The sequence below is a fragment of the Mauremys reevesii genome, linkage group 27, assembly GCF_016161935.1.
Source record: "Mauremys reevesii isolate NIE-2019 linkage group 27, ASM1616193v1, whole genome shotgun sequence".
In the NCBI taxonomy this organism is placed as follows: Eukaryota; Metazoa; Chordata; order Testudines; family Geoemydidae; genus Mauremys; species Mauremys reevesii.
Genome location: NC_052649.1, coordinates 3,934,338 through 3,960,782, shown reverse-complemented (window position 1 = coordinate 3,960,782; position 26,445 = coordinate 3,934,338). Strand labels below are relative to the sequence as shown.

At 44.9% G+C, this 26,445-nt stretch overlaps 2 protein-coding genes across 5 annotated transcripts; one reads left to right on the top strand and one right to left on the bottom strand.

The window, feature by feature from the left end:
- The first annotated feature begins 3,254 nt into the window (after positions 1-3,254).
- On the top strand, positions 3,255-14,999 carry UBE2Z (ubiquitin conjugating enzyme E2 Z). 3 transcript variants are annotated; one of them, XM_039516851.1, is made up of 7 exons: positions 3,255-3,424; positions 6,417-6,489; positions 8,149-8,336; positions 9,755-9,866; positions 10,765-10,877; positions 11,557-11,647; positions 13,877-14,999. In XM_039516851.1, exons 1-7 carry the CDS (start codon positions 3,270-3,272, stop codon positions 14,045-14,047), a joined length of 903 nt encoding a protein of 300 aa, XP_039372785.1. In that variant the 5' UTR covers positions 3,255-3,269; the 3' UTR covers positions 14,048-14,999. The 3 variants fall into 3 exon arrangements, with proteins under 3 accessions (XP_039372785.1, XP_039372784.1, XP_039372783.1); XM_039516850.1 differs by having other exon boundaries at positions 3,255-3,445; XM_039516849.1 differs by lacking the exon at positions 3,255-3,424 and adding an exon at positions 3,547-3,944.
- On the bottom strand, positions 14,826-26,445 carry SNF8 (SNF8 subunit of ESCRT-II). 2 transcript variants are annotated; one of them, XR_005591619.1, is made up of 9 exons: positions 26,312-26,445; positions 25,381-25,431; positions 22,259-22,397; positions 21,565-21,669; positions 19,281-19,353; positions 17,862-18,003; positions 17,521-17,595; positions 16,593-16,786; positions 14,826-15,034 (listed from the first exon to the last, which is right to left on the bottom strand). XR_005591619.1 is itself a non-coding variant. In XM_039516852.1 (8 exons), exons 1-8 carry the CDS (start codon positions 26,363-26,365, stop codon positions 16,649-16,651), a joined length of 777 nt encoding a protein of 258 aa, XP_039372786.1. In that variant the 5' UTR covers positions 26,366-26,445; the 3' UTR covers positions 15,410-16,648. The 2 variants fall into 2 exon arrangements, 1 of the variants encoding a protein (XP_039372786.1); XM_039516852.1 differs by lacking the exon at positions 14,826-15,034 and having other exon boundaries at positions 15,410-16,786.

The window sequence follows — 26,445 nt, the reverse complement described above, 5'->3', positions numbered from 1 at the left end:
TATCTTAACTGTGGTGCCTTTCTTATGCAACATCTGAAACAGGCTGCCTTGAGATTCTCAGAAGGAGAATTTGAGCATATCTGGTGGTAGTAATTGAATGTGGGTAAGGTATCTTCCATCATAGACGTTCCAACAACACATGCCTTATGTGTCTAACTTCCCTGTTGTGTTAGAGAAATGGGGTGAGCCAAAGGTCAGGGTTTAAAAGGGCTGTCATCAACCAACCCTCCCTGGGTTCTTTGCATCAGCTTCTGGTAAGCAATAACACAAAGTGGTACCAATTAAGGTTTATTTTTCCACTCAGCAAGGCTTTTGAAAATTCTGATGTGATGTCACTGATATTCAGACATGAATACATGGCTTTTACTTCCTCAGCTGTGCATGACTGGCAGTGTTATAACAGAGATTGGAACAGAGGAAAGCACCAAGGCTCTAACACGTTCTAAATCAACTCAATTAAACTTCTGCTGGAAAGAAAGTTATGATCTTAATAAAAAAATTGGAAGATCACAGCTCTGTTGAAATCTTACCTGGTTCTCTGCTTCTGATAAATTAATTCTAAAACAACTGTTGGTAAATTAAAGCCCTTGTTGAAGTTCTAGTCATGACCTTTGCTGACAATGTGAATTTTAAAATGGATTGTACTAATAACTAGGGTGCTTTCTCATTACTTACCTACTGGAGTAGCCTTGTGAGGCAAACAGTAACATGGAGTCAGAAGGAATCCCAAAACTCCCCTGTACGAGTAAGAAAGTACTCTCAGGAGGAAGGGATTGTGTTGGAGAAAATGACTTATTTGAATCTCAGAGGATTCCAGGTTGAAAGTTGTTGGCCAAATTCACATATATGAATGTGAAAGGACTGTGCTATTTTAAGTATGGTGACTTCTGTGCCCTGGTGTTTAGCCAGTTAGGGGCATTCCCCTTGCATGGCTGGAACTGTTTTGTGTACAGGGTCATGTGGTACCATAGCTAAGGCTTTACAGTTGTGTTTCCTAGGCAACTGCTGTATTAAGTGAGCTAAAACTCACTTCATACCATGAGCCTTGCCCTGTATTTCCTATCTTACACCAGCCCAGTATCTCACTTTTCTGAGGAAAGTGATTGTCGGGAGCAAGTATCTGTGTGGAGAGAGGAGGAATCTGGGCCAAATAACATTGTGTGAAATCCCAATAAAGAGGAAGGTTGGGGAAAGGATTTGGAATGAATGTAACTTGTCCTGAGATAGGTAGCTGTTGTGAACTGTTCTGAGGATGTACATCGTTCTGCTGGAGGGGATCAGTGTACATGGAGCAGGATCAACTACTTTTTAAATGAAAAGACTCTTGGGACCTAGATCCTCTAAGGTATTTAGACACCTAACTTACTTCAGTGGAGGTAAGGTGCATCAGTACCTCCGAGGAGCTGGTTTGGTTATAGGTGTGGTTTCCTAACATGCTTGACTAACCCCCACTCAAGGCTTGGCTTGAGCATAAATAAATGAAGCAGCCATGTAGGACTCTACAATCATCCCACGTGAGCTCCCTCTTTTCCTCTCTGGCAGTAGGTGCTCTGGCTGTATCCTTGGCTTTCTTGGCCATGGCCTGCCACTGTGTCTGCTTTATTGTTTCTGCCTCTGTCTCAGGGCTGGTCTACACTAGAAAATTTAATCAACCCAGCTCCATCCCTCCAGGGTGTGAAAAATCCACACTTCTGAATGATGTAGTTAAGCCAACCCAACCCACTGTGTAGACAGTGCTAGGTTGCTGGAAGAATTCGTCTGTCGCCTAGCTACCACCTCTCAGGGAGATGGGTTTACAACAGTGACAGGAAAATCCCTCCTTTCATTGTAGTGTCTACAGTGAAGTGCTACAGCTATGCCACAGTCTTGTTTTTAAGTGTAGACATAGCCTCATATGCACCCCATTCCCTTTCCTCAGTGAGTACTCAGCCCCTGCATTTGCTATATAAGTGCCTGGGAAACCTCTGAGCCTGCATGTCATAGCTTGCACTCAGCCTTGCCCTGTGGGTCTGTGTTTTGGGCTTTGGTCTCTATTGTTTTGGCTGTTGCTAAATAAAGTGGCATTTAATTGCTCCCTCATTTACCTTGAATGGAAGGGTGGCTGTTACACTGGGAAGTTTTAATGGGGTTTAACCCAACCCATGACTATTATTATCCTGTGAGGAAAGCTCACCAAATATTTCCAACTTGTAACTACTGCCAAGTATATACATTTGAGGTCATCTGTGGTTCAAGTTATATATATTGATCCAAAAGAATGTAACTGTTAAATTCCAGCAGTAGGCTGAGTCCTAAGGTCTATTCAAAGCTCTGTCACTGTCTTGCTGCCTGACCTCGGGTAAGATTTTCATGTCCTATGCCTCAATTTCCCATGTATTAGAAGGGTAGCTGTGTTAGTCTTTATCCACTAAAACAATGAGGAGTCTAGTGGCACTTTAAAGACTAAGAGATTTATTTGGGCATAAGCTTTTGTGGATAAAAAGCCCACCTGAAGAAGTGGGGTTTTTACCCACGAAAGTTTATGCCCAAGTAAATCTGTTAGTCTTTAAGGTGCCACTGGACTCCTCGTTGTTTTTGTCAATCTCCCATCTCTGTGAACTGAGTATGATAATGCTTTATATTTCAGAGATACTTTGAGGTTTAATTAATGTTTGTAAAGGGCTGTAAAATTCTAGGATGAAGATAGGATCATTGCCTTCGGGAGTGGTGAAAACACAGCATGATTGTAGCCAGGAGAGCATCATGGCAACAGACTGACAAAACATTACTGAATGCACAGTCTCAAAATGTCTTCCTGCTGTGATTGGAGAGACATTCCAAGGTGGGTGAGGTAATACTTTTTATTGAAGAAGAGCTCTGTGTGGCTCAAAAGCCTGTCTCTCTCACAAGTTGGTCCAATAAAAAAATATTCCCTGACCCACCTTGTCTCTCTAATATCCTGGGACCCACACGGTTATACCTACACTGCATGCATTCAGGCTGTGATGCAATGTGGTGACATCATGAATGCCATCACGCTGAAACGTCATCACCCTCCACAAAAAGTATAGGCCGAGGACAATGCTGTGTGCAAAGCAGGGTGACCAGCCAGCAAGTGTGAAAAACTGGGATGGGGGGTAATAGGAGCCTGTATAAGAAAAAGACCCTAAAATCAGGACATCTGGTCACCCTAGTGCAAAGGTCACGACACCCAGGCACCACCCTAGCTGTACAGAGCCTTGCAACTGCAAAGTCTTGCACCCCCAGGCCACGCCCATTGCCTCCCGGGAATGAAAAGCAGGGCCCTCCTCGCTGCGGGGCCTCTCGTTGACTGGTTTGACGCTCTGCTCCCAGGGAAGACTCTATGGTCGGCAACTCGTTGGTGGGGGGGCGCTCTAGTGAAAGTCGTCTCTTCGGCGGGCAGCGCGGTAGCGACACTCTGCAAGTTGGAGGCGACTCTATGGTGGTGAGCGGCGCGCTTGCGGCGGCAGGAGGGCGGGGTGGGTGGACGCTCTGGCCCGGAATCGGTGGTGGAGGAGCGGGGCGGAGGGCCGCTCTGGCCGGCGGACTCGCTGGTGCGGAGTCCCGGAAGCTGCGCTCTCCCAGGCTGGGCACGGGCGGCGGAGAATGGCGGAGAGTCCGGCAGCGGAGGAGGCGGCGGCCGCGGCGGTGCTGGCGGCCGCCACGAGCGGCGGGGTCCCGGCGGGGCCCGGGGGCGGCGGGACGGGCAGCCCCGGCGTCTTCATCCCGGCCGAGCTGTGGGCGGCGGCCGGGTTCGGGGCGCCCCCCGCGGGGGCCGGAGTCTCCCCCGGGAGCGGCGGGGCCCCCCTCGCCGGGCAGCCAGCGGCCGCCGCCGCCGCCGCCGGGGCCGCGCTGCTCCGTCACAACGCCGTCAGGGGCCCCACGGTGAGCGGCGACTGGGACAGCGAGAGGCCGAGCCCGGCCTGCCTGCTGCGGATCAAACGGTGAGCGAGCGGGCCGGCCGGCCGGCCCCGGGCCTTCCGCCTCCCCGGCCCCGGCTGCGGATCGAGCTGGGGAGCCCAGCCCTGCCCGCCCTGGGTGGGGGGGGGGTCTGTAACTACAACCCCCGCCTCCCCCGGGATAGCGCGCCCCAAACCCGGGGCCCCCGGTGGGGAATCCCCCGTTCGCCTAGTGTCTTCCCTGCTCCGGGCCCAGCCAGCGCCCCGCGTGCCAGCTGCGGATCCAATGACACCCCCAGTGCCGCAGTCATTTCTCTTCCTGCCGGCCTCCCCCCGCCCCGCCTCGCTGGGATAGCCAGGGACTTCCCTGGCGAAATCACCTCTGAGTAAATGCCCCGTCATGGTGATAACTAGTTGCTCTGTTTGGGATCCCCCGAAAAGAGCCGGTTGTCTGTGTTTGGGGCCTTCCCCCTCTCTCTAAAATACTTTCCTGACCCCTCGTGATCTCTTCCAGCTTCTTACTCTTTGAGCCTAGGGTTTGGGGCTTTGCATTACCAACACACACTGTCCCATCCGCCTGTGTATGTGGATTGGGCCCTAACCACCTAGATAGCCTATACTGCATGGATGTCATCAGCATTTGTGCTAGGAACAGGACGATCTCTATGGCCTGAAGCCACCTATATATCCTAGTGTACTGGATGCATTTCTTCATGCTGCAGCACTTATAGCTTTCCACAATGGAATGTGGGGCTACCTCACTCATCACCCCTTTGGTCTTGTCTCCAGAGGTATCTGCAGCTCTCTAGGTTTTAGTAGGCTTGCCCAGTGTTAGGAGAACGTTCTGTGTATCAAAATGCTTTAGATTCCCTCTGGCTTTGTTGACACATCTACTCTCAGCTGACTGCTGCTGCTCTAGAGCCAGCGTGCTAATGCCACTTTGTATTTATAAAGCACTTTTCAGCCAGAAGGATCCCAAAGTGATTTGCAGGCTGTATACATGTAAGATTATGTATCCACTTCTCGGGTGGAATGTGATAGCTGTTCTCCATGTGCAGCAGTGCTGTACAGCACAGGAAATGAAGCATCCCATGTGCACATGAAACTTACAGGTAAATGTAGTAGACAGAATGAATTATCCACCACTGAAATTTGGCAATTCATATGGATCAGCAGCTTCTTTCTAAAACTGCCACAGTCTATTTCATTTATCATTTTAATGGGGGAATTAACAGAAAATTCCCCCTCTGTCCCCATATGGTTAAACCATTCTTGCTGCTACCAGTGGCTAGGAAAATCTGACTTCATACAACTCAACAGAGCATATGTTTTTCCCCTTCTATGCAAGGATCTCGAAGCCCATACATTGAATTCAGCCTCACAACTGCATTTTTACAGGAGCATACAAGAGAGGCAAAGTGACATCCCCAAGGTTAACGATGAAGTTGTGTCAGAGACAAGAGTAGCATTCTGATCTCCTGATTCTGTCCTGTGCATTCAATATAAAATGATGCCTCACCTGACCAAAACTACCTCTACTTAATCTATTGTGCGTGCTGGCTGTCTGCCAATGAGTGATCTGAAACCCAATGTCTCTGTGCATCTGCAAATTAGGAGTTTTGTATTAGATCAATAGGGGAATGGGTTTCTTTTTTGTGTTCCTAGATTGAATTATAAGGTGTTCATTACTGGCCCACCCATAACCTTATTCTTTCATTTGCCTGAGTGGTGCTAATTGATCAATTCAGCTGTTCCTCCTCTAACTGCAGTAGTAGAGGCTGCATGTAAAAGGATTGCTCACATTAGGTCTGGCATGTTGATAAACTTTACAACAATACAACAACATATTGTTTTAAATACTGGCATTATGTCAATAGATTCTTCCTCTTCCCTCATCACCAATATGCTTGCCAAATGATTGCATATCCTTGTTCTACTGCCGGTTACAAAACTCCTATAACTTCACCATAAGATGGTACAAACTGTTTCCAGTTCAAATGGATGATAGCACTAACTTAATACTTTGTAAGAAGATGAGGTTCTCCTGTCACTTCAGAAGTTTCATCTGCTTAGTCATACTGCTGAAACTTTAGCTCAGCTCAGTTTTCTTTACAAACAGGAAGGCTTTTTGAAAAGCCTTTTGTGGCTGTGTGCAACTCAGGTCAACACTGGGAGGAGCTCTTTCACTGTTAGAGGTGGAGTGCTGCTGTATGTCCCCAATTCGCAATGAGTCATATCTGATTCCATATTTCTTTTGTTACATATTTTGATAGCGTGTGCACTCCTTATCTCCTACAGCTCTTCTTCTGGATAAGCAGGAACAGCTTAGCCAGAAAACAATGAAACAGCAACAAAATAAAAAAATAAATGCTTTCAGTAACAGATTTACTTCTTAAAATACACCCCTTTGCATGTGCTCACTCTCACGCGCTCTCTCTCTCATATACTCTGTTCTGTTCCTTGGATTGGGCTGGACCCTGAGGGAGAAAATGGCTAATTCCTGTTTTCTTTATTCAGGGATATCATGTCCATTTATAAGGAACCACCCCCTGGAATGTTTGTTGTGCCTGATCCCCATGATATGACTAAGGTAAGTGAATATCCAGAACTGATCCAACTTTCCCCTTCTGTATATCTTGTTTTGCTGGCTACTTTAAGATTTAGTCCATATAAGGCTTGTCCGTATCATGTTGGGGTGGGTAAGAGTCTCATAGAGCATCCTCAAAAGGTTGTAAAAGACTAAAGTAGCTTAAATTTTCCTGGGGACAGTGGGAAGGGGTTGTGTTTAAAACTGGAAGAGGCTTTCAAGGAAGCTGGCTTTGTGAAGTGATCAACCTTGGCGCTGCAGATAAATCCAGTAGCGCCTCCATGGCTTCGGTAAAGCACCAATCCTGCTGGCTTTGTGCTGCCAACGCTTGAAAACGATCAGTGGAGATGTTTGAGGAAGAACTGACTCCACTGTGAGCTACCGGATATGGGAAGCTGGGGATGGTAAATGTGGTAGTCAGGTGGCATCAGAAACTTCAGACTAGTGACTCTATTGGCCATGATTCACACCCAAGCTGATGCAGAGAGGTGTAACTTGCACTCCCCGTGCTAGCCTGCATCCCTGTGCCCCTAGTAAGCTTGCAGACAATGGCTGCTGACAGGATGCATTTGATGCTGTGCATCTCCCAGCCTCCGTGTGACATCCACTCTTTGGGCTGCGCTGGTTTCCTGGGAGGCTCATGGTGGAGGAGAAGTTGCCTCGTCTTTTCCTGTTGCTGCAAGCTTTTCCCACCTCTCCAATAAAGTTTCCACTTCCAGGTTCCACCAGCACTAACCCTTGGTTGAATTGAGGCCTTTGAGTTTTAAGATACTGCAAGGGAATAGTTGAGAGAATTCCTATATACAAGAATACTCCAAATTCCGAGTATATACTCAGTATTTTAATCATAACTTTGGCCCAACTTGATGCTGGAAGCTGAAAATACACACACGTTTTCCAACAATGCATTATATCCTTGACCACGTATGTCCTAGAGCGTCTTAGTATTGACATCTTCTTGCAAATCACGAGGAGTTAAAAAGCATTTAAAGTTGATCAAGTGATCACATTTGAAAAAGCACGGAAGGAAATAATATTGCTCAACTAATAGCCTCGGAGGAGTAGTTTCACCTGTATGCGATCAGGATTTTCAGAGGTAACTTTACGGTGAGGAGAGCATGTGCTCCTAACCATAGGTCCTGGCTGAGGAAAGTTAGTGATCCGTTTAAGTACAAATCAGTGCAGTATCTTCAAGCCAAGTAAAATCCTCTTGCTGGCGGAAATTCAGAACTTGGAAAGTAAAGCGTTGGGGATGGAAATAGGCGGTGAATATTAGTTTTTCTTGTTAATTTTTTTGTTTTTAAATCCTTTAACTTTTGAAAAGTCGAGCTCTTCCGAAGAAGTACTGTTTACTCTGCGTTTGGCTGTGCAGACATGGAGCGGATGTATGTGCAAGTGTGCGAGGCATACGGCTGCCGCGGCCCCTTTGTAAAAACGGCTACGTAGGCACGCATCGCACACAGGTGTGGCAGAGAAATGTGAAGCAGTGGCTCAGGGTATGAGTGAGTCTGGCAGGGAGGGGAAAGAGTGGACCGTGTATGACGTGCTTGTGAGAGAAGCCTGGTCTGTGTCGGGATTTCTTGCACTCGTTCGGTTTTGTTGAGAATTTCACCGTGCTGCGCAATTTTGAAGTGGTGCGCAAGATGGGCTTTTGTTTTGCAGATTCATGCATTGATCACAGGCCCATTTGACACGCCTTATGAAGGGGGTTTCTTCTTGTTCCTGTTTCGCTGTCCTCCAGATTATCCCATCCACCCACCAAGGGTCAAACTGATGACAACAGGGAATAACACAGTGAGGTTTAACCCCAACTTCTACCGCAATGGGAAAGTCTGCCTGAGTATTCTAGGGTAAGAGGAGACGTCAGCTGTTTCAAGGGGAAGCCAGGAGTTTGCCGCAGGCAGTTCTCTGCCGTATGTGTCCCTCTTTGCATATTTAGGTCCCAATCCTGCAGTGACATCTGCCTGCATAGACCCTGCATGAAGTCACTTGTACAATGGAGGCCTTAACGCTGCCAAAATGTAGCTAAAATACAACTCTGACTCTTTGAACCTACAAAAGCCAGGACAGAAATTCTGTTTTCTTACGCCATTGTGCCTAAGTAGCACAGCACTCATCCCATCTCCCAGTCCCACCATAGAGTTTTGGCCTGAACTTTTGCATTTCTTCTGCTTTTGTGGTTTGAGGGCTGACCCTTATTGTTGTTTGAATGTAGATTTCTGTGGTTTTAATTTCCCGTGTGTGGTTTTTAAAAAGAAAATAGAAATTTAAAAAAAAAAAAGCCACTAAGAACGCCTTGGAAAGCTGTTTAACTGCTTCTCTGCTTCCAAATGATTGTATAATTATTATAATTAGTATAATTATTTTAAGTCCCCAGTAGAGCACTGCCTATTCAAACAGTGCTTTTACAAACTTAGGCTCCAATTCTGCAGATGCTTAATTTTAAGCAGGTGAGCAGTCCCATTAGCTTCAGTTGGACTACTGTGCTTAAAGGACACGTATTGATGGTCCCAATCCTGCAAACGCATCAGCCTGTCCCTGACACGTTAACAATGTCACTGAGCACCGTGCAGCTCGGCGTGAAACCAGTGCAACCTGCAGATGCTCATTGTCTCTCAGGATTGGGGGTCTAACTTCGCGCAAACCCAGAACAACGGTTTATGGAAGGAAGATTATTGATGTGAAGGGAGGTGGTGGGTTTGAAGCGGGAGGCACTTGGTTAGGCAGACCACCTCAAGCTCTTGGAACGTGCATCAAACTGAAAAGCAGGGGGAGGTGGAGGGAAAGGGAGCAGTAAAAATGAAAGGATTTGAAAGCATCTCATGTGCCAGGTGCATCCCTCTTTTGAAATGCTGCCATTCTGGGCGGGGGGGGATCTATAGCAAAAGGGTTAAGGGCGGCCAATGCAGAGTCTCTTTTTTTCCTAGCAGTGTCCCTCTGCATAAAGGGGTGCGCACCCCTGCATGTGGAATACCACAGTGAGGTTTAATCCCAACTTCTGCCGCAATGGGAAAGTCTGCCTGAGTATTCTAACTCTAACACTAACTTCACCCATAAAAGCTTCGGCACACTGCAGATCATTGGGGGCTCTTTTGGGCTCCCTGTTTTTCTTGTCCACTTCCCCTTCTGGGTAGTCCCCGCTTAGCTTTTTCTGATTTCCTGAACTGGGGTTTGTTGACTTAGAGAGTGGTGATGGTGAAAGGGGAGCTCACCGCGTCATATTGTAGGTCTTGTGTTTAAATACGTTCCTGTGTTTATGATGTTTCAGCACTTGGACTGGTCCTGCTTGGAGCCCAGCACAGAGTATCTCTTCAGTCCTCATCTCCATACAGTCTCTGATGACTGAGAACCCCTATCACAACGAACCTGGCTTTGAGCAGGTAATAGCTCTGATCGGAGCACGGTTTACTCCCGTTCTGAAATGACTTTGACTCCTGTGTCGTCGTCATCGTCCCCCCGCTCCCCCACTCCAACTGTGAATTCCTTTTTGCAGAAAGACAGTCATCCCGAGGCTATGCAAGCGATGGTAGCTGAAGTGTATACTTATGGGCAAAAGGGAGTGTTGTCTAGTAGTTAGAGAACTGGAAAATTCCTGCTTTGTTTCATTCTTTGCTGCTGAGTTGCTGTGACCTTGAGTAAATCTGTTAACTGTGCCAAACCCCAATTTACCCCACCTATAAAACGGATATGATGCTACCTGACTTGCAGAAGAGCTCAAAAGTTTGTAATTCCTTTTGAGATTTGTATGGTGGAATATCCTGTCAGTGCTAATGGTCACCTGGTTTAAATACACAGAGCATGGGTTAAAAAAGTGTTAGCACTCATGCCGCAGAGCCAATGCCACAGATCCCATTTTAATTTACATTATAAGTAAGGTAGTGGAATTAACTGGAAATATACAGGAAACTGACTAGATCTGCAGGGTTTTTTCCTAGTTCTGACAATCTCTGCTGACAGTAAATGGCTTCCCTGGGATGTATTGTTATGTCCTACATGAACCAAACTGCTGAGGTTATCCTGGCCTTCAGTTCCGGAGAGAGAGACTTGTGCTGGCTTTAGCTGAGTTGATCCATCTCCTCAGCTACCCGAATCCTGTGCTCTGGGAACATGCGGAATCTCTTACCAGCTTTTCAGCATAAACTAGATCAGTGTACTTTGAGCAGGCAGATCTGAGGAGAGTTCGCTGTGGAGTGTGAAATCCTTATGGCCCGAGGGGAGGGGAAGGGATAATAGCCATTCACACCGCACTGGACTCAGTGGAGCACTTTACGTTTACAGGAGAGGCACCCTGGGGATAGTAAGAACTATAACGAGTGTATTCGGCATGAGACCATCCGAGTAGCTGTGTGCGACATGCTGGAAGGAAAGTGTCCCTGTCCTGATCCTTTACGGTAGGTAATGGGGATGAGGAGTGGCCCCACCTTGCTCTGAACAGTCAGGGTCCGCTTTAACTGGGCGCTTCTATATGCTTCATGTTCACTTGCTGAGTCACTGTTAGGGGCTGGATCTCTGTTGAAGGGGCAGTGTCATACGTTGGAACTCTTACCTTGGTGTTTCTGAGTTCCAGTCCTAGCTGTGTCACCCTGGCTACCGCTAAACCCGTCTGTTCCCGTTCCCATATCGTAAAGGGGGATGACGTGTCCCTGTCTTGCACGGGTGGCTAATTGTTCCTGATGTGTATCGAGTATAATATTTATACAGCCCCCTGTACTTGTTCCCTGCCCTGCTTTTGTCTCACTGTACATCCAGTTGCTATATGACTCCTTTCCTGCATACTCTTGTTCCTGTATGTTGTGATTCAGTCAGGGCAGTGACACAAAGTTAATGCAAACCCCACGTGTCTGAGGTTCTGCTGAGCAGCAGAATGGTTGCTTCAGTTGCCAGGGCAGATTTTTTTGAATGCTTGGATCATCCTCGTAAATCTTTAAGGCATACACTGAGCGTTGTGGATTAGATGAATGACAGGTTTGTTTAACTGAATGGAGTCTCATGTGGCCAGGAGGTGATGAGACCATTGCTTAAATGCTCGCTCATCCTGCATTGACCACGTGCTCTTTTGTGGCGTTCCAGGGGTGTTATGGAGAAGTCTTTCATGGAATACTTTGACTTCTACGAGGGTGCGTGCAAAGAGAGACTTCACCTCCAAGGACAGACAATGCAGGTAAGCAGCTGGCAACCATGCCATGACTTAATTAGGAGGGCACAGTTTGATGACCTGTTAGCTGGCACATCAACTCTTTCATTTCTTACAACCTATGCGGTGTGAAGTGATGTCTGCTTGCTAAGATGGGGCCACAGCTCTTTTTATCCTGGCTACTTTGGCTGAAGGAGGTAATCAGCTTGCTTCTCGCCATGGCTACTTTAGGAGGGAGGAGAATGGGAGTTCCTTGAAGGGTAGAATTTCTTAAATTCTCTCCAGACATGTGCTTTGATTTTGCATCAGCCATGAAATAAGGCTATGAGAAATTCCTGTTGTTGTTTCTGTTAGAGGAAAAACAGTCGTCTGCTTAATTCTCTGTTGGTGCCAATTGTACTTCCTTTGAAAGTTTCCCCTGAAAGCCAGAAAGCGGGGGAATACACCAGCTTAAATGTGCTTGTATGTCCTCTTCATGTGGATCAGGGCCATACAGGTAGTATTGGATGTGGCCCACATAACACATTGTGGGCCACATATGTGGCCGACAATGGTAAATAGGTTTAGAACTGCTGGTCTATCCTTGGACTCATCCTAAGAGAATAGGAAACTACCACCACCAGTTGGACAATGGTGTGATTCCAGTAAGACAGTTCCTATGTCCCTGTCAAAAGTTTAGCTAGCTGGTGTTTTTCTGCTGGCTCTGGCTATTTTGGGTACTTTAGAGGACATCCTAAAACTCCTGCGATGCTGCTAATCTCTTCTGAAGGGCCCCATCGCTATGTTACTTAGTAATTATGCAATACGATCCTGGGAAGTGGGGGAGAGGTTTCTTCCCACTCTCCAATCCTGAGAACCAGCTGGTAACTCTTGTAATTTTTATCCGCGCTAGCCTAAGTGTGGAATCAAAGGGTGCCGAGTACCTTCAATTTCCATTGATTTCGCAGACCCAGTACAAGCCATTGAGCTTTTCCTAGCACTGCTCCTGAGCCCCTCATCAGCAAAAACCCTGTTTTGTTTTGTTTTTTTCCTACTGCTGATTGCTAAGATATTTTGGTATGAATAGAACAGAAGAAGCTTCTAATCAGCCATCTCCCGTCTGCTCATTTAAAGATATCGCCATTGATGAAAGAGGAAGGTGGTTAATTTTACAACCTAGTATCTACCCATGCCCTTCATTGTCAACAAACAGCCCCATAATCCATAAAATTAGAGTTTGACAAAAGCAGACCGCTTGTGTTTGACAACACCGTCTGACTCCCATCAGTTGGAATCTTTAGTACAGCGACTAGAGGCTGTATTGTAAAACCACAAGACTTGAGGGGTTATTCAGGAATGGCACCGATCACATTCTACGGTCATAACTGCTGCAGCTGCAAGGAGCAGAGGTTCAATTTATTACTGTAGCACCTTGGAACCCCACTGTGCTAGGCGCTGTACACAAACAGTGCTGGTCTTACAGTGGTCGCGATTGCTGTGTTTCTGTCCCCGTCATAAATTGTAGCATAGACACTTCATTAGATGAACTGTAGATAAAAGAATGAACTGTGTGAAAACGAAGCCATTCCAAACTGTTGGGCTCAGTGTCGTCGTCAGCTTCCCCACATGAGCGTAGTGTTTGGGAAAGAAGCTGGCTTTTCAGTTTTGGAGTCTAAAGTCATCCTATTTATCCCAGAGCAGGTACAGGGCAAGCTTCCTCCCCATCGCTCTGTCAGTGTCATCCTGTCAGGGTGAGAGAGTAGGAGCTAAATCTCTCTTGCCTGTTTGCTGCTGTGCGTGTGCCTTGGTTTCCCCATCTGTAAAATGGGGATAATAATACTTGCCTTCCTTTATAAAGCCTCTATCGCACTACGTGAGGTGTTAGTTACTAAGTCCGTAGTCTTTCCTACTGAGACTGTCACTCCCTCCTGCCTGAGACCAATTCATCAGTTCTTTGAAACTGGTTCAAATCCAGCCAGTGTCCACTCAAGCCTTCATCTGGCTGTGGAAGGTAAACTCCGTTCCCTCCCATTTATTTTGCCGGGGTTTTTCAGATGGGAGCATTTAAAAGAGCCAAGGTCCCATATGCTCTTTGACACTGACAAACCCCTAACACACTTGGCAGAGAGAGGTTTAACCAGCGTCTTTGGCCAAAATGCGTCTCCTTGCCATGCAGTTGTCTGCCCTTGCGGTGGGTGTATTTCATAGATGCCGCACAGAGTGTGATGTACTTTGGCACCGTACAAGTGTCTCTAAATCTTACATGTTTCCCCCCAGGATCCTTTTGGTGAGAAACGAGGCCACTTTGACTATCAGTCCCTATTAATCCGTTTGCAAGGAATTCGGCTGAAGGTGCAAGAGAAACACCAGCAGGAGAATGTAGAAATAGACTCTGACAGCAGCTCCTCGGAGACAGAGACGGACACTCAAGGGAGCTCCAAGGCTTAGAGGTCTCTCTCTAAGTGAGAAACCCAATCCTGGGGATGGTTCTGTCTTCGAACTCTAGAATTACCCCTGACAGACTTGAGAACCAAGCCAATCCCAGAGTGGCTAGAGCTGGAAGAGGTCTTCTGTCTCCTTTAATGCTCTGGTGGATACTGAACAAGAGGACTTCATGGTAGACAAAGCCAAGCTTGTGACAGGCTACTCAAAAAGGTACTTCCTATGCTAGAAAGCTGGAGCATGTGGCATCAGGTTATTTTGGAAACACCTATACTGGGTGGCTTTTTTTTTTTTCTTTATTGGATTAAAACAATGAGATGTAGAATGCAAGTCCGTTTTACAGCTTTTCAGTTCTTAAATAGCCAGTATGTGCCCTTCCCTCTGGCCATGCTGAACTCCCAAGGACCAGAGCTGTAGGAGCACTTGGGTGGAGCCCATAATACTAAGGGGTCCACTTGCTGCTTGCCCAGGGTTAACTTCTGTCTGGGGAGAGGTGGGGCACAGGTGCTCTGCATAAGCCCATCTACCTGCTGATGTCTCTTCTAGACAGACCAAAGATAAACAGGGTGGAGTCTAGGCTTCTTTCTGAAAGCTTCATCCAGTCCCTGGGTGGCTTTTGCTGGCTGGACTTTAGGTGGAAAAGGGGAAGTGGGGGGAGAAATGGATGCAAACTATAAAAGCTTATAAATCAAGAGCAGATGCCTTTACCTTGGAAACATTGGAGAAAGAGAATCACCGGTTCTTTTAAAACAACCCCCCACCCCCCCACAAATCAAGGTTTTTGTTTTTTTATGATCTTGATTGGAGTTGACATGTTCTACTTTGGCTCTTCTAAATGGAAGTGCTGTTTCCTTGACCGCTGTTTGCTTTCAGCCCCTGAAGTCAGTGGTTTGTTTTGTTTTTTTCCTTTTTCGGTTAATATTTTGATCCAGGCTAAATTAAATGCTAGGATAAGGGACACTTGTAAGCAGGAAGCCATCTTCTGATGGAGTTCTACAGAGAAGGGGAGGAGCGAATGTCAATAGCAGCAGAACATTCCCTTGCCAAACTTGGCCAGTGGTAGAATGATCAAAGCTTTAAGAATTAGTTTTAACAGCAGAGTCTCCTTTCTGAGCAATTCATACCTCTTGGGCAGGTGGCGTCTGGCTGCGCGTGCCATTACATCAAGGATGTATTTAAAGTAAGGGGCATGGAGATGAAACATACCTGGTCAAGCAGGCAGATAAATAGGCCTGATTTGGTAACAAAATAAAATCACCAAACTGGGTGGTAAAATGCTCCTCAGATGAAGGGCTTAATCTTGTTTTACAAGAGCATTGATTAAAAGTTGAGCACCACCTCCCCCCCCCAAAAAAAATTCCTTTGCTGTAATCCTTTCTCTGATTTAGTGTGGCATGGAAAGAAACTCCAGGCCAGGTAATTTTGTTCTTAAAAAAAAAAATCTCTTTGTAGATCAAATTGCAGTTGTTTTCAATGTCCCATGTGTTGGTGAATTAATTTCAGTACAGATTGTTTATGTAGAATATCAACTATTGTAAACTTTCAGAAGCCTGCCTCCTGCTGCGTAAGTAGCTTTGAGAAGTTGAAAGATGGAAACATTCCTGAATTCAAGGTGCCATTTAACAACTTTTTTTTTCCCCTCAAACAAAATCTCACCTAAGGTTCTATTCTAAACTATACCAATGACAGACCCAATCTTCTCTGAAGGGAAACTCACATAGGACACCCCAGCTGGAAGTAAATACAGCAGTTTATTCCTTGATATAAGGTTTCATGGAGGCATATCTGTATGAGAAGTGATGAGCTGTGCTACTGTGATGCCTGTTTAATCCCATTGTAAATTTCACTGTTTCCATCAATCAATAGTATCCCCACTTTAAAATGGGTTAGAGCTGGGCCTCTAATGCCTTCATAAGGCAGATCTTGTTCAGAAATATGTATGTGATGCATGTGGCATTACCATCCACACACACACAGCGCCTTACTGTGGACACCATTCACCTAAGCATGTGGCTGTAAACGTATTAGTTTTATAGCGCTGTTACCCGTTCTGCTGTTTCTGAATGTTTCCATTTCAAAGTGACAATCCTCAATGACTGCTCTAGGCAGCCATGTTTTAGTGACAGAATTTTAGACCTAATGATTTGAAAATATATGCACAAGAGTCACTATAAAACACCTTGTTTATATACAATTGTACATAAGATTTTTTTGTGCAATAAAGTTTGTTTTGGCAGAATCTAGACTATTGTATTTTTCATGGGGAAAGTGACTTGAGCTTCCTAAAACACTTGAGCAGGGATGCTGGTGGGAACAGTTTAGTCTCCACAGCTGATAAAAGCTTAAAGTGGAATTTATACTTTAAGGAGGTAGAATCACTTTTGCATCCTTCGTGTTCTAGTTTAGAACAGTAGCCCTTTAAGTCACACTGCTGGTAAAGGTTGCTGATTGGTACAATTCAAAGGAAATTTAAAGTTAAGCATGTATAATTTTGACCAATTAAATGCGTAAACCTAGGAACTTTAAAGTTTGTTTAAGTTAAATGTCCTACTTCAAGTAATACAGCACAGGGAGAATATGTACAGCTCCGTGTTTTCCTCTTAACAGTCAGGGTATTGCCTCCTTTGCTTCCTCTGGAGTGATTTCCTGAGAGTAAAGTTCTGTAAAGAGAGCCGGCAGCCAGTACTGAGATTCCCCTGGAGCTTGCGTGTCAAGCCAGGCCATGCCTTCCTTCAGCAAGTGTTCCTGTCAAAACAGACCACGGTCTCAGAAGCTGAATGGAGAAAACAAGGATCTGCAAAAAAAAAGTCAACCAGGGGGAAGCAGGCAAGAACCACTTCTGCATTCCAGCTCTTCTACAGGCAGGAGAAGGAAGAGTCCCGTGACTCAAGTTAGCACTAGACTGGGCTTCCTTTGCCCCACTCAGTCTAGCTGCTTGTAGTTCAGACAACTGTGATCCCCACTTCCGCTACTGGAAGTGTTCTCACCCGCTACAAATATTTAAAGGGCAAGTGGCTATACTGACTGCAGAAACACTTCACTACAGTTACCTCCATTCTCTCCACATACTGCATTGGGTGGGGACAGATGAAGTTTATGTTCAAAATGTATTCTACAACCATGGAAGCAAAGCCAGAGCCGGTGAGTAAATTTTACAGACCTAAGGAAGGTGCAGCCCCAATCCCAAGGCAGGCAATGAGGGGTGGCAGGAGTGAAGTGTGTACATAGTTCACAGCAGCACCCATCAAAGGCCTGGACCTGCCATTAAGAGGATTCTACCTCACATCCTGGCCACACTGAGTCCTACAGGGGTGAAGAACCCATTTACTTTCTCCCTGGTTTGGGCTTGCAGACTAGATGGGATTAAACTGTTTTTACTGTGTCCTACCATTAGGGTGGATGTGGTAGTGTAAATGTAACCTACTACAATGGCATTTACTCCAACCAAACAAGCATACCCACAAGGACTACATACATACCAGCACGTGCTTGGCACGTTCCATCTCCCACTTTAAACTGGACTCGATCTCGCTGACAGTTACATACCCCTTTTTCTGGAATAGGGAAGGAAAATGATTTCAGTGCACAGTTAAAGCTCCTTACTGGCTGCTAAGCAGCAGGACTTAGAGTCCATGTTTTAGATGTCTACTTGCCTATATGTTCATATCTTTACAAGCTGAGACCTTAGGTTCTTGCTCATATTAGAATTTACACTCTTCATACCATCTCTTCCTTATCCATGGAGCCTGCCCTAGTGTCTCAAGGGTACTCTGTGGTCCCTCAGGGGTAGCTTATACTAAAGAATCTCTTGCCACATTACCTCAGCCAGCTGCAAAACCACTGTGTGATCCATGTTCAGTTCAGCTGGTACAGACTGGATCAGATATGTCCCTCCAACAGGAATAATCCCAAAGCCACTGCCCAGAACTTTCAGCTTCTTGATAGCACGGAGGAGATCATCCCTGAAGAGGCAGTGGGAGTGAATATAAGACTTTAAAAGAAAAGCTTTTGCTCTTCAGTTGAACCAGATGCTAAGTAATGTAGTAAATAAGGGACAACAGCTGTACAAGTGGCAAAGTTAAGGTCTGAAATGCAGAGGCCACCCCTGCATGTTGAGTGGCTATAGTAATTTCTTCTCCTGCTAAGCAGCTCTGAAAAGTCAGCTGCTATTGGTTTACGTTTTCATTCATACTTACCAAGAGGCAACAGCAACTGAAAAGATTGCTTGCCTTCCTTCCATTTAAGGTGTGCTCTGATTCCAACAGGATCACTAAAACTGTTTGAGTAAACTCATTCCACAACTGTCTAGAACACTCATTATATAAGTCCTGTGAACTCAAACTCTAAATTGCCAAAATAAAAGATTCAAAAGACAAGGTCAGGCCTAACATTCAGATCCTGTAAGACAACCTTTTGCAAACTCTTAACAGAAAGGTCTCCAAGCAGAAGAAAGTTGAAATAATGAAAGTTCAGTAGAAACTGTTATTTGTTCAAGTAATACTCTCTAGCAGGTTGGGGACTGGTAGACAGTAAAACCTTGCTAATGCAGGAGAAGAAAGTGAAACTGTCGTCTATTTTCACTGTCCAAGTGAATCTGTGGCAAAAGTATGAATCTAATTTTCATAAAATGTTACACAACGTACTAAATACAGGTTTCAGAGTAGCAGCTGTTAGTCTGTAAGCCCATGAAAGTTTATGCTCAAATGAATGTTAGTCTAAGGTGCCACAAGTACTCCTGTTCTTTATACTAAATACAGATTTTCCTATCTTAGCAGTCCTCTTAAGTAACTCAATGTAAAGTCAAAAATAAGGTTTTTTTAATTAGTCTGTCAATTCTCCTTGATGCACGTACAGACTGTTTACATTGCATTACAGACTGAGCTAATGTTTCACTTGTAGGACTTCAGTGTAATTTGTCTTAATGTATGATTTGCAAATACGGATTCTTATTAGCTGAGTATCTAAGCTATCCTAAAAATATTTTGTATAATGTAATCTTGAGAGGAGGGAAGGGGGCAGGAACCATGCTGGGCCCCTCCAGCAGGCATATCATTTATAATAGGGCATTGCTTGCAACCTTAATTATGGACTCACTACTGAGAGACTTATAATTATGGAGCTATCTGGGGTTATATTAGCAGCAGCAGAACCTTCAGGTGCCTGCCTATATTTACTGTCACTTTTTATTCATGCTGTTTTCAGGCTCCCCTTGATTGTAACAGTTCAAGCCGATACTTACTGGCTGACATCCTGGGCAAACTTCCCTCTTCCCTTTAGCACTTGCTGATGAAGTTCCTCCAGGGTTATGAGACCTAGAGAGAACAAATGAGGGAGGTGATGTTAATACAGAGCAAAGGTTCTTCTGGTAGCATTTATATATCACTTGACATTCCTTTTCACATTCGCCGTTATCTTACATGTTCCTTTCATTTACGTAGTCATTTTAATCTGGTTTTCACTGTATTCGATTTCACAGCTTTAGACAGGATATTAAATATCTAAACAGTTCTATTCCCAGATTGAGAGTACTGCGGAGTTAGTTGCTGTTTTCTCCCATTAATGGATCAGGCACATTTAATTAATTAAAAAGGGACTGTAAGATCCTTGGGGGGCAGGGACTGTCTTTTTGTTCTGTTTGTCCAGCACCTACCCCCATGGAGTTCTGGTCCAAAACTGGGGCTGCTAGCCACTATTGCAGTACAAACTAACAGCAGATGCCATACATGTGACATTACCTTACAATAAATGCTTGCACAGTAAGTTGCTTACTCTAGATGTCAGAAGTATTTCTAAATCAGGCCCTTATTTATTACTTTTACTTAGCAGGATATCAGGCCAGTTCTTTAAAATAAGAGTTTTGTCAATTTATTTAGCAATAGAGGGCAAGAAATTCATTTTTTCCCCCTCCGTGTGTCTTTCTATGTATAGTTTAATAAAAAATCAATTACTAATCCTCCAATCTTTGCTATGAACTTGATGTACTGCTACAGGCTCACCAGGCATATTTTATGGCATTGTTAAGCGGTGTCTTTGCTGCTAAAAAAGGTGTGGGAAGTTTACATTGTAATAACACACATTAGCTATTTCACTATAAAATCCTATCAGTGAAAGCTACCTGCATGCGGTCACAGCATTGTAGCTAGGCAACAGCAACACTATCAGCTTGCCTAGCAAAAAGATACAGAGCCTTGCCTCCAACCAGGGTGGATTTGATTTAAATCACTACTCAGGAAGACTCGATTTAATCATGGTTTTCTACGTAAAAGTGCATTCTTGTTGGTTATTACTTTAATACATATTCTTCACAACTCGTAGGTTTCATTTTTAGAAGGTACACACTATACATTTTTAAACAGTGATTTCTTTTGAAAGCTTTTCAGATTAGTTTTACAGCTATATCAGAAAATGAATGAGTGTTTGGTTATTTCATTTACCAAAGGTAATTGAAGCAGATGTTTATGAAGTCATTGGGAGGTGAACTCTCTCCAATTCAACAGGTTAATCATTAATATTTGGAGGATTTTCTTGCCATGCTGTATTAAGAGGAGAACATCACCAAGACATTTAAATTGTTTTATTTAACTAAAACAACAACATTAAGTATTCTGGATTTTTTTCTTCAACAGCAAACATAATATTTTAACAAAAAAGCATAGGTCCCTCATGTCTCACATTTATCTCCAGACTACTTCTCCTTATCCAGATCTATTCCGCACCCAACAATCTTCTATCCATTGAACTTTTTGAAACTTTGCACTTATAGAGAGAGGTAAGGGATTGACTCTGTGTACACAAATTTGCAGAGACACAATAGAGTTGAGGTCTGTTATTTCTCACCTCTTTCTTTATTTAAAAAAGATTTTTGCTGTTAAGCATGTTATCTCTGGAGATACAAATCCAGTTTGAGAACTGCAAAACTAAGCAGCTCTGATAATATCTTCTAGACTGTGCACTGAGTCCCATTGGGTAGATAGAAAGAGTAACCTAAATCTATACAGAAGACCCTGGAACTCCATAAAATTGGGATCCTAATCCATGAACTTTTTGAACTCATTTACAAAACTTCTCTTAAACATGACATGAATATATTGTCTCATACTATAGAATTAGAATTTATAATCCCTATTCCATGATATCTTTGCACTAGAATGTATCTTAATTAAACCTATCTTTAGATTGGTTTTTTCCTCAAAAAGCATTTTATAAAAACAGATTTATTTATTTTTTAAATCATTTATTTTTATCCACCCTGCCTCCAACGGATTTTCTAAGAAAAAACAAAAGCCGTGTGTGTTAGCTACCTTGCTGTAAAAACCAAACCACCCTTTTTTTTATTGGAGCGGAGACAAAGCCAAAACCATTTTCTCAGCACTTTTTGAAACCCAATAATGTACGCCCCACACTGAGCACCTTACCAAGCGTGGCTCGGTTTCCAGAAGGTACCAGAAGCGCCTTGTAAATTACAACCGGCAGAAGCCAGTATTTGCTCCTGTGCTCAAGATGCAAACATGTAGAGTCCTCACCTCCATTCCTGTGTTTCAGAGCCAGACAAACTTCAATAATCTGAACACCCAGCTCATAGTAGAAGTCTCCAACTCCCAGCATCTCTGACCAGAATCCTTTACCAGCTGCAAAGGAAGGGGGCGAGGGGGGAAATCAGATTAAGCATCAGCACTATTCTTCATTAACAGCCTAATCCTCCAAGGCATTTAGGCTCCTAAATACCTTGGAGGATCTGAGCCTTACTGATGGGCTACTCTGTCACAAGCACTGTACTCTGAAGGTTTGCAGGATTGGGCCCTGCGATAAGGTGATGCAGCAGCCCAGAAGGAGCTAAGGGAGCTCTTCCTATCACAGGGTAGGCAAGATGTATAAGGATGTGTCCTCTTAGTCTCCAGTCTGTCAGCCAGAGAAAGTCAGATTTGTCAGCTGAGTTGCTTTATTTTGGGTTGTTCGTGTCTTTTTCGTTCAAACAATAAAACATGTCCTAACGGAAAAGCCTTAAAAGGACTTAGGCCTGGTGCTTGTTTCCCTTCCCAGGCTGGCAAAACCACCTATCAGTTTACAGGCCCAAAGAACCAAATCCCACCATCTTTACTCAGCACAGCTCCTATCAACTTCAATGAGAGATTTTACCGAGCAAAGACAATACAATATAATGTGTCTCCAAACTCAATCACGACATTCAGCATTAAATCTCTCCAGCATATTCCTTACATGCCAATGGATCCACTCCGATGGTTGCACACATGTCCTGGAACTGGACCCGAAACTGGGGATTTTTACGAATCTCTTGCTTGTGTTTACTGGCAAACTCTTCTAAGTTGGTCTTAAACATGTCCAGTTGCTTAGACATCTGTAAGTGACGAGTGAAGAGGGGAAGCATCTATGACTGAACGCTTGCTTTGTAACGTTATATAAAACAGTAAGGCTTTAGAAAAGCACAGCATGGCACTGGTACAAAACATGACAAGGTCCCTGTTTAACTTACACCGACACAAGAACAGCCATACTGGGTGAGACCAATGGTCCATCTAGCCCAGTAGCCTGTCTTCCAACAAAGGCCGGTGCCAGATGCTTCAAAGGGAATGACAGAACGGGAATAATCAGGTGACCCATCTCCTGTCATCCACTCCCAGCTTCTGGCAGTCAGGGGTTTAGGAACACCCAGAGCATGGAGTCTTAATTCTTTTTTGAATCCAGTTTATATTTCTGACCTTCACAGCATCCTCCAGCAATGAGTTCCACAGGCTGACGGTGCATTGTGTGAAGTGCTTCCTTGTGTATATTTTAAACCTGCTGCCTATTCATTTCATTGGGAGACTCCTGGTTCTTGTGTTATGTGAAGGGATAAATAACACTTCCTTATTCAATTTCTACAGCCCATTCACGATTTTATAGACCTCTATTGCAAGGGTTCTCAAACTGGGGGTTGGGACCCCCTCGGGGGGTCACAAGGTTATTACATGGAGGGGGCTGCGAGCTGTCAGCCTCCACTCCAACCCCCGCTTTGCCTCCAGCATTTATAATGGTGTTAAATATATTAACGTGTTTTTCATTTATAAGGGCGGGGGGGTCACACTCAGAGGCTTGGTATGTGAAAGGGGTCACCAGTACAAAAGTCTGAGAACCACTGTTCTATCGTATTGCTCCTTAATCATCTCTTTGCTAAGATGAACAGTCCCAACATTTTTAACATCTCCTCATATGGAAGCTGTTCCATACCCAATATCGTTTCTGGTGCCTCTCTATATACTTTATCCAATTCTAATACATCTTTTTTGAGATGGGATAACCAGAACGGCCTGCTGTTTTCAAGGGGTGGGCATACCATGCATTTATATAGTGGCATTTGGTATTTTCTGCCTTATCTGTCCCTTTCCTAACACTTAACTTTTTTGGACTGTAACTGCACATTTGAGCTGATATCTTCAGAGAATTATCCACAATGACTCCAAGATCTCTTTCTTGAGTGGTAACAGCTAATTTAGACCCCAACATTTTGTAGGTATAGCTGGGATTATGTTTTCCAATGTGCATTACTTTGCATTTATCAACATTGAATTTCACCTGTCATTTTGTTGCCCAGTCGGACAGTTTTGTGAGATATCCCTTTAACTCTTTGCAGTCAGCTTTGGATATAACTATTTGAGTAATTTTGTACTGTCTGCAAATTTTGCTACCTCACTGTTTATCCCTTTTTCCAGATCACTTATGAATACGTTGAACAGCCTTGGTCCCAGTACAGATCCTTAGGGGACTCCCACTATTTACCGCTCCATTGTGAAAACTGACCATTTATTCCTACCCTTTGTTTCCTATATTTTAACCAGTTACTGATCCATGAGAGCACCTTCCTTCTTATCCCAGGATTCCTTACGAGCCTTTGGTGAGAGACTTCAAGGCTTTCTAAAAGTCCAAGTACGCTATATCCACTGGAATATTCTTGTTCACAGACTTGACGACACCCTCAAAGTATTCTAATAGATTGGCGAGGCATGACTGCCAAAGCCACATTGATTCTTCCCTAACATATTGTGTTTATCTAGGTGTCTGATAATTCTGTTCTTTACTACAGTTTCAACCAATTTTCCTGGTATTAAAGTTAGGTTTACCGGTCTGTAATTTCCAGGACTGCCTCTGGAGCCATTTAAAAAACAACAAGACGACAATTGACCATAGGGATCTTAGATGGAGGATATGATAATAGAAGACATAATGAGAAGTCAGAATCCTTATACTTAAACAATCAGGCATAAATAATAGTGTAGTCCACAATAGAGCAGGGATGACATGGCATTTACCAGGGACAGGTTTCACCAGATAAAAATTTATTTTTTTTTAAACTGTCCCCGAAAAAAGTAGTTAGTCCCAGTTTAAGGCATTTTCTATTTTAGAAACGGTTTCATTAACGCACACCATATTACACTTGGTTTTCATTACATATTCAAATTGTGGTTACATAAGACAGTCGATGCACAGATTAATTTAAGGTCGCACAAATAAGAAGTAAAACTGCCGTGGGTGCAATAATAATAGCGGTAATTGAAATACTGAACAGAATGTCTGTGTACATTTTGGTTCAGTATTTTCCTCAAGGAAGCTGTATATGTAATGACTCATTTCAGTATTACATAAACAAAAGTCAAAGAATTGATTATATGAAAATGCCAATAATGCAGAGTTGTAGGCTTAAGGCATTAAGCAAGCAGAAGCAGGCAGATTTGCAGCCTACTAGTTCAGGTCCATTTGGTCATGCAGTTTTCTGTAATGGACCAACTCTGATGTAGTGGATCGACTGAGCTTTTGAATGGATGTATCCAAAGTTTGAAAAGGTTCGTTCTTTTCAATTATTTTTCCCCACTTCCCAGTTTAAACTGGGATTAAGCTGGTATTTACTTGCATCCTGCCCTAAACTAGTTTTTCCTAGGAAAATACCAACCTTACACAGGAGGCAAGATATGGGGTGGAAAGCCAGCTGAAAAGACTGTTGGGGTTGTTTTAGGGGTGGGGGCGGAGATCTAGAAGGCCTACCTGGTGCACACTGAAGAGGAAGTTCTAAGCATAGTTCTTGTTGTGAAGAAGGGCCCTAAAATGTAAGTGGGAGGAGGACTCACAGTCATCCATGACTTCCAGATTTCCAGCCTAAAATCAGGTAAAACTAACAGGTGCAATACTCTTGTTTTCCCCACCAACATCACCGCATCAAGCCACAATAATAAATAGGTGGACAGCTCCAGTTTCAGAGCATGCTGCAAAACCTCACATCCCTCCAACTTTCAAGTCCACCGCATACCAGCGATGGTCCCTACACACACAACCTGGAGCCGGTATCTCACCTGAGCCAGCTGGTCTTCAGCCAGAACCGTCCCTCGCTCCTTGTATTTGGCCTAGGAGAGAAAAAAAATCCCCCTAATCCAGGGTTTTGGAGCGGTGCCTGGAGCTGGAGCACGGACCAGTAAGTTTTTGCCCAGAGCTGGAGCGGAGCAATTAAAAAATCTGATTGCTCCAAATCCCTGCCCTAATCATTTTATTTAAGTTTTTCAGCAGTCCCACATAGGCTGAGACCACTTCTCCTCTGCAGCGTCCCCCACCTGTACCACCACCATTTCTGCAGTACGTCCACATTTTAAACTAGAAAACCCACCCCAGACGTACTCCCCACCTACCAAGAGAGAATACGCCTAGTTTGGGTGTCCTACAGCCAGTTGCTTTGGAGAAAAGAACCAGTAGTTTCAAAGTTGCTGGGGGAGGAGGGAGGCCGACATCAGTGGACTTTAAGTTGTCAAAAGGGGTACTCAGGCCCAGATGAGTTTAGAGCAGAGGGGTACAGACTCTCAACACCCCAAGGATCTGGAGAATTCAGACCCCCTTGCTTGAGGGGAAAAAGGCTCAGCCTCTCCAGGATGAAGTGGGAGGAATGGGGCTCAGCACCCCCTTTAACTAGGGGACTCAGCACCTCCAAGGTCCAGGGCAAGGCGGCTGGGATGGGGGGGCGGTGTTCAGCCTCCCGAGAATCCGGGCGCAGGGGCGGACTTGGCACCCCTCTATCCGGAGAAGGGGGGAGGAGGAAGGGGACTCAGCACCCGCAGGGTCCGGGACAAGAGAGGGTGGGGGAGGCTCAGGAGGGACTCGGCCCCCTGGATCTGGGGCGATCCCCGGTGAAGGGGGGTCTCAGCCCCTGCCGAGGAGGTGGGTGCGCGGAGGGGTGTCTCGGCCCCCCGGGATCTGGGGTCGGGCTGAGTGGGGGGCCGCGGCCCCGGCTCTCACCTCCGCCAGCTTCCTCTTGGCGATGGCGCCCGCTCCCACCCCGCGCCGGTGCATCCCGGCGGCTGGGAAGCGCCCGGCTCCCGGGAAACGCTCTGGGGGATCCCGAACCGGAAATGCCCGCGGGCAACGTCATC

What these genes read in the sequence shown, in the direction of transcription:
- UBE2Z (XM_039516849.1), top strand. Translation starts at nt 3,607, where the DNA reads ATGGCGGAGAGTCCGGCAGCGGAGGAGGCGGCGGCCGCGGCGGTGCTG. An exon ending in GTCTGCCTGAGTATTCTAGG is followed by an intron (nt 8,337 to 9,754) that starts GTAAGAGGAGAC and finishes ATGATGTTTCAG; the next exon opens with CACTTGGACTGGTCCTGCTT. An exon ending in TCCAAGGACAGACAATGCAG is followed by an intron (nt 11,648 to 13,876) that starts GTAAGCAGCTGG and finishes GTTTCCCCCCAG; the next exon opens with GATCCTTTTGGTGAGAAACG.
- SNF8 (XM_039516852.1), bottom strand. Translation starts at nt 26,365, where the DNA reads ATGCACCGGCGCGGGGTGGGAGCGGGCGCCATCGCCAAGAGGAAGCTG. An exon ending in CGGAGTGGATCCATTGGCAT is followed by an intron (nt 21,670 to 22,258) that starts GTAAGGAATATG and finishes CTTCCTTTGCAG; the next exon opens with CTGGTAAAGGATTCTGGTCA. An exon ending in TTTGCCCAGGATGTCAGCCA is followed by an intron (nt 18,004 to 19,280) that starts GTAAGTATCGGC and finishes CTGCCTCTTCAG; the next exon opens with GGATGATCTCCTCCGTGCTA.